This window comes from Abramis brama (assembly GCF_963993115.1).
Source record: "Abramis brama genome assembly, chromosome: 24".
NCBI lineage: Eukaryota > Metazoa > Chordata > Actinopteri > Cypriniformes > Leuciscidae > Abramis > Abramis brama.
In genome coordinates this window covers 8,158,112-8,165,497 of record NC_139986.1, presented here as the reverse complement: position 1 = coordinate 8,165,497, position 7,386 = coordinate 8,158,112, and the positions used below count along the sequence as shown (strand labels likewise).

The window sequence follows — 7,386 nt, the reverse complement described above, 5'->3', positions numbered from 1 at the left end:
GCACAATTTATGAATCAGTGGTTTTTTTGTGTGTTTTTTTTCTCCCTGCACAAAGTGTTGTTAAGTAAGTGTTACAGGCAATAAAAGTACACTTTGTTGACTCCATACGTGTCTCCTGAAAATTTTATGGAAGAACCCTTACATGCATGCTTAACTTTCTTCGTTTTTCTTTGCTTGTTATGAAGACTCCAGGACTTGCATCCATCTAAAAGTGCATTTGAATATAGTCATGAACTTAGATACCTTTTTGATTAAACCTCAATGAACAATGCACACAGAAAAAGGAATATGATGTAAAATATTTTATTTTATTTTTGTAAATGTTTCTAAATCTGATTCCACAAACTCCAAAACCCACACGCTGTATATTCCAAAAAAAAAAAAAAGCTCAGTTTTAACATTGGATACTACTATACAGGACAAAGAAAAAGACAAATACTGTTAAATGTCCGAATATTGTACAAGGGGAAAAAATATCCAAGAAACAAATTTTATTACAGCCAGTCATTGAGAAAATTATGTACAATTGATTTATCTGAAAATTGAAAAAATACATCATGCCATGTATATTACAAGCTCAGGACTGTTTAAGAATAGCAACAATTGCAGCAGTCCACATTAGCTGTGCACATGAAAAACTTCATTTCAAACAGGTCAGCAAAGTGCCACTACCAAGTTTAAATTATTTCATTAATTTCAGTGAGTTTGTGAAATCATACCATGATTTTTACTTTTCCACAAATCAAAACCAAAAATAAATCTTATTTTATTCTTTAAATGTAAACAAGAAAGAAGCATACTTTACATTTCATTAAATGTCTACGCATTGAGTTTTCTGAATGTGAAAGGCATTGAACTTCATCTCTAAAGTTCTAAACGTGACTCTACGCTGTGGAGCGTTAAGAACGGCTCGTGCTCGACATGGGGAACTATCAAATGCATTATGGGTGACTTCAAATGGAAATTCACAGCACACGCTAATCTGATGAGCAGAATTAAGATGTCACAATCACCTCAGCATGATTGGTGCTCGTTTTGACTGCGGAAATATATAAAAATGGCAACAGAAAAAAAGCAAAAGTAAGAAAACAGTTCTTCAAGTGGTCAGATCATTTTAGACAATATTGATTCTACATTCTAAATACAACAAAAATACTCTGATTCTTTCATTTTTACAGATTCTGTACAATTTTATACAATACATAAACTCTCAAAATGATATCTTGACATCCTTCTTAAATACTTTGATTTTTTTTTTTTTTTTTTTTTTGAAAACAAACAAAAGGTCACCCAGACAGCTATGATAAAGTTAAGGTAACATTTGGTCGAGTATTTAAAAATTGTCATTTATAGATGGATATTTACACATCGTACAAAGTAACGTTCTGTCCAATCGGCAGGCTTTCCCAGCAGCTCGACTCTCTGCGTTTCCACATCTTTAAAAAATAGCTTCAATCAATAATAAATACAAAAGCTGTCTCGTATTTTACAGAAATCAAAACAAAGGAAAAAATAAACTGACTCATGGAATCAAGTATTTAAACGGTATCTTTCTGTTTTAGTGCAAGTTAATAAGTCCCTTAGCTTTATCCCTAAGGAAGTCTTCTCAGTACATTCCTTGTTCAGTGGTGTCTACATTTCTGTAACTATGTGTGTATATATTTGTGTATATATATTTCTTTACCCAGAGGACCTGCCTCTTTATATCTAAATAAGGCTGTGGCCAGCACTTTCAAGCCTAAGCCCACCTGAAAATCCTGTTTACCGCTCGCCATTGTCTCATCTCTCATGCAGAAAAAAAAAAAAAACATTTACATTGTCTTTGCAATTCAGAGTTACCAGTGTGCAGCCGGTTTATATTTAAGGTGAAGGTGCTCAATCATAAACTACATCATCTCATCCGCCACTGAACCAAAACAGATGTTTGAACTTTCTTACAGTTATGAGGTCTAAATCGTGCCCTAACGTTTTCGTTTATCAGAATTGAAGTAAAAAATTGTTTTCTGGGCCTAAACAAATAAAAAGGAATGCATATGTTTTGCTGACATCTTTCAATTCATCCATTTCCTGCAGTTAACTGCACCACAGTGACAAGGGATTTTATGCTGATCGTCTTCCAGATCAAACTTGTAGTCGTAACACAACTGGAATAGAAAAAAAAACATGTGACCAAAATGTTAGACATCAATCTAATTGATTCAAAGGCCGCATTTTATTGATAGTATGTGGGGAACGAATGCCTTTCAGACTGGTGGGATAAACTAGGTTTACCTCTTCGCCTCTCTGGATTCTGCGGTTGGAAGTGATGATGATTTTGTGATCTCTCTCAAAGGTTACAACCTCAGCAATGCAGTTGGGTGCACAGGAGTGGTTGATATACCTAGTGGATTAAAGGATTGTTAGATTAAATTTAAACTGGATTAAGCAGATAAGGGCCGAAACATGCTACGCAAGCTATGCAAGCTTGATTTTGTGCGATGTTGCTTTCTGATGTGTGTTAGAAAGCAATTCATAGCATAAACCAAGTATGCACTGCATTCTCAGTGTTGTCGCAACACAATCTTCTACAATGGTTTTTCTCTTTCAGGTCAACTATGTACTGAGCAAGTTAAAGTTGGTTGATATTAAAATCTACATGAATGCTCACACACACGCAAAGGCATGGCTAAGCATTTGTAACTGTGTTTGCGTACTTGTGTAGACTATGTTTCTGGCCTTAATATCTAAGCTAACAGTGTTGGCATTTTTAGAAATTCAAGTTAATTTTCCACCTTGCAGGTCCTCCTGTAATAGTCGCATCAATTACATGCTCACTATCAATGCGAAACATGTAGACTCCACGATTCTGCAAAAAAAATTAAGAAAAATAAATAAATAAAATTGACGAGCACTTAGACAGAACAAGTGCTTGTTCAGCATGACTTTTGATTATTTCAAATTCAATTTTATAATAATGCATACCTGTGCCTCGTACATCTTCTCTTTCCTGTTTGCCACCTCGTTGCGAATGATGGTACCAATGTATTCCATAACCATGGTGTATTTTTCAATGTCCCTAGCAGCATACAGCCCTAAACCCTGGATTAAAATAATGCAAAAGGTTGGAGTCATTTTTAAACAATTAAGATAAAGTTTCTCTTCAGATTGGAATACTAGCTTACTTTTTTCTATATACTGCATGGTACTAACTTTATACGGCTTAGTGTAATCAGAAAATATTAAGTGAAACAGTGGGCATTACATCTTTATCATGTAACGCCTACTGTTTCACTTAATATTTTCCAAAATCATTTTAAATAGTAGCATGCTATGGCATTGTACCGTGACCTCTTTATGTAGCATATAAGTGGCGGTCCAGTTATACTGGAAATAAAAAATGGTTTGTATTTTTTATTTAATTTAGCGTAACTGGCATTTTAGACCTTGCAGTCTAAAAGTAAAAATGTCAAAAATACCCCCTCCACTCACAGAAAGATAGAAGGTATAGTTAAGTGCATTGCATTATGGGAAACAGCATCTCACATTGTGTACTGGCACATTTTGTCAAATGCAAGGTTATCTGGGTAGTCTATGCCAGGGGTTGGCAACCTATGGCACGGGTGTTAACATTGGCAAGCGAAGGGATAATCACTGGCACGTGATAATAGCTAAGGTGTTTGTATATCGAACTTGCATACAGATCTATATTTTGAGGTAGTCATTCCTTATTGTCACATATAAATAATATTAAAGTGTGAGATTGTAACCTACACTAGCGTGCAGATCCAAAAAACAATTTGCGTGACCGTGAACAGCATATATACAATGTATACTGCAGAAATATTACGAGTAGATGTTAGCATGCTATTCCAAACATTGAGCCATAATTATAATATTTCTACCTGTATACGTGAACGAGCTAGGTAGACGTTAGACTTCCACTCAGCCTTCATACGACGGTACTGAAAGGACTTGGAATGGACAAATTGCTTGCTGTATGGTGCGACACCCATCTCAGCCGGGTTCCCAGAGCTCGGCAGGGCCTTAGAGCAGCTACTGCTGGTCAGGGTGTGAGGCCTGCATGACAAACACAAGCATATGTGCTTTATTTAAAAAACAAAGAGCAGGACTGGCTCATATTGGGTCAAATTCAGTCACAAATATCAGAAAGATGTTTATGCTGTTCAGATCTGTTAACTAATTTTGCATTGCATTCTTCCGCTAAAGCGGACCAAGCGTCTTGTCTAGTCCTATAATGAATCTACAGTGCTACAGCAAAAGAAATTAAGATTTGTGTGAACAGTCTGATTTCATTGTGATGAGAGAAATTATACAAAGACAAAAAATAGACAACATGTGTACACAGCATGAACAATGCATGATTCACAAACAAATGACTAAATGGTTTTCAAGTCTTTTTGACCGATATATAAAATAAAAAAAGCTGACTCATAACCAGAGTTATCGGATTGGTTTTAATCACTGAATCAGTTGGAGCTGTTCTTGTCTTCACTGCATAGCTTTACTGCACTTAGTCTTTCTCTTATCATGTTAAAATGGATGCACAATGATTGATAAATCGGCAACATTGACTAACAGTAAACTGAGCTCACGGGCTGAACCAGGACATGAATGGATGTTCAACTCACAGACCACAGGGAAAGCAGGAAGTCCAAAACAAACATGGACGAAAAAAGGTTAATTTATACAGAATACCTTAACACAAACCTCTTGACATGTGTGCAAGCTTTAGGTTCAGAGCGGGCACATCCAGAGGGGTTGATGGCCAAAGGCAACTGCATCAGAGGGTTACGGCCATAACGGAACGTGTATTGCTCACATGCCTCCACTCCAGGAAGCTAAACAATCCCAAAAGATTAATGTTACAACACCAGGAACATTTACACAAAATAAGAGATAGTATAATTGTCTCGGGTAAAATTGTTTCAGCGTATGACATTTTATCACATCAAATAAGACATGTAACCAAAGAAATTATTTGCACAATGGTATTTCTTTACGCTTTGGCAATTGCAAAGATTTAGAGAGTCTGCCTAGCCAACCAAAGTTAAATAGTAGACGTCCATTCACCAATTTCAGAGATGAATGTCCATGTGCTTTCAGAAATCGAATTTTCAATGTTTCTGCTCTGTTTTAAACTGATCAGCCTCTTTCCATACCCACAAACACATCTTAAACATTCCTATCTGTCAAATGCAACATCAGAGCATTCTTTACTTGATAAGCTCTTAAAAGCAAGATTTGGCTGTCACTTACAGATTCCACAATCCTGGTAACAGCAGAAACAGTCAGTCCAAATAGGTCCTCTCCCTTCAGGTAAACAGGGAAGAGCTTCAGAGATCCTGCCTCGTTCCTTCTCTCCGCCACAGGCTCCAGAACCTTATCCCACACACCTGCACCACAACACGAGGAAATTATTATATAATTACTCCCCTGGTTGACAGCGCTATCAAAACTATTGCTTACCTTTTGGTGAGGATCCAGTAAGAACCAAGTCATCATAACCCTGCTCCACCACACGGATGATGAACTCAGGGTCACAGTCTCTCTCATCGATGGAACACACGTAGTGGCAACGGCGGTTACCATGACGCATGCTCCAGTAGATCCGGCTGGCCTTGTAGCCCACAGGGAAAATGGCAGACATCGAGTGGAAAGCCTGCATCTGGTGAGGAAGCAGCTGACCAACTGAGTGAAACACCAAGCTGCCCACACGGAAGGTGTGTTCTCGCTCACCCCTCTGGATGATGCTGGCGATCTGCCGTGCCTCATCCCTCTGCACGTAGACCCTACGGAACACGGCAAAGCAGCGAAGTTCATGCTCGGTTCCTGCCAGCCCACCTCCTATTGAGCCGGTTCCTCTGGGTCTGTGCAGGTGGCACAGCATAGTCTTATCTTTGAAGAATGTGCACTGTGCTTTAAGGGCACAAGTAAAATGGTATGCATTAGTGCAACGCAAACGGTGGCAGCCACTCGTTGCACCGATTTGCTGACAGTATGTACAGCGCACCGATAGGCCTCTCCTCAGGGCCAGTTCTACGTTAATGAGAGCTCCAGCCTGGGTCTCATAGACTTCAGTAGACCACAGGGCACAGTTGAGGTGCACCCATAAATCCAGATCAAGGTTTAGTAGACGGGCCGGCCCGTCAGTGAGCCCGTCACCTTCTTCGTGGCAGAAGCAGCAGCGGCGCAAGTCTTTGGGCATGGGCTCAGGCCTAAGAGACGTCCCCAGTTTCTTCAGTAGTTCATCAACCTCTTCCTCCCCTGGCAGGTGGTAGTTACCCTTAGGCACCACAATTTGAACACTCCACTTTCTCCAACGTAAAGCTTTCCAGCGCTTCCCAAATGAACATCGAGGGTCATCCACACCGTTGTGTACCGCTCGTGGCCGAGGCTTAAGCTTCACTGTGACCTTTAGAGTATCAGACTTGCTATCTCCTCGGAGTGTCTCAGAAGTGATGGAGGGGAAGGATATCATCGGAGTTGGGGGTGGAGACTGCTTGGGCTGCAGCTGAGCCAAACAGCGCACGTCAAGATCGGATATATTGTTACTGTATTGATGAAACACCTTAGTGGGATTATGCTTATCCTCAGAGTCAGATGGTGGAAGCAAGTTTGGCTGTGAGAGCAGGAGAAATCAAAAACACTCTTAAACACTGAAGTAAAGGAATTTTGAGTTTGTATTCTTTGGGCAATAAGGCAACTGTTATCTTCAAAGAAAATAGCATCAGCAGTTTTAGTTAGATTTAAAATAGTAATGAGGCCGTTTAACGCACTTTTTAAGAGTTTTTTTTTATAGTTTATTTATAGGCATCATTAAAATAGTCATCTATTACACTCTATCAGTAGGTAACATAACTTGGCTTTCTACATATAGCAGTAGATCCCACACTGTCAGCTAGTGACTCAAAATTTGTTGTGGTTTATACTTACTTTGCCATCTACCAATTTGTTCTGCATGGAGGCTGAATAGAGAACAAAGCAGTTATGGCTGCAGAAGACAAGGCTGCCCTCAGATCCTCCATGGCCCTGTAGAAAGAACATCTGTAAGATCAGGCTCACCCTAGACAGGAAACAGGGCGTGCCATTTTCCATCTACTGCTGCAAATTATCATTAGATCGAAGTGCCTCACTGGCAAGAGATCAAAGCTTGCATATGTTGCAAACCTATGCTGATGACATAGGAAATTAGATTTGCATACTATAAAAAGAAAAGAGAGGAGGTAAGGGTGGGAGACATCAAAGGTGCCCCATGATTTAAATGACCTGAAATGGGCTTAACTGTTTTTGAACTTGGGCATCTTACACCCTTAAACAAAACGTGCCTCGGTACACATGTTCCCTTGAGTAATGTCAGTTAACTCAGTGACTGCAGCAGGGCAGATT

At 39.3% G+C, this 7,386-nt stretch overlaps 1 protein-coding gene across 4 annotated transcripts in view; it reads right to left on the bottom strand.

Annotated features, from left to right (window-relative positions):
- Nucleotides 1–287: 287 nt before the first annotated feature.
- The window catches only part of kmt2ca (lysine (K)-specific methyltransferase 2Ca), a 145,344-nt gene continuing 138,245 nt past the window's right edge, over nucleotides 288–7,386 (bottom strand). For 3 of the 4 annotated variants that reach the window (XM_084103256.1, XM_084103257.1, XM_084103259.1), the window contains 9 exons: nucleotides 6,934–7,029; nucleotides 5,467–6,619; nucleotides 5,257–5,393; nucleotides 4,696–4,838; nucleotides 3,882–4,056; nucleotides 2,962–3,078; nucleotides 2,772–2,845; nucleotides 2,272–2,380; nucleotides 288–2,144 (listed from right to left, as the gene is read on the bottom strand). In XM_084103256.1, coding sequence (XP_083959382.1) covers nucleotides 2,052–2,144; nucleotides 2,272–2,380; nucleotides 2,772–2,845; nucleotides 2,962–3,078; nucleotides 3,882–4,056; nucleotides 4,696–4,838; nucleotides 5,257–5,393; nucleotides 5,467–6,619; nucleotides 6,934–7,029 — 2,097 coding nt within the window. In that variant the 3' untranslated portion in view covers nucleotides 288–2,051. The remainder of the gene's footprint in view (nucleotides 2,145–2,271; nucleotides 2,381–2,771; nucleotides 2,846–2,961; nucleotides 3,079–3,881; nucleotides 4,057–4,695; nucleotides 4,839–5,256; nucleotides 5,394–5,466; nucleotides 6,620–6,933; nucleotides 7,030–7,386) is intronic. The other variant, XM_084103258.1, reaches the window with a different exon arrangement.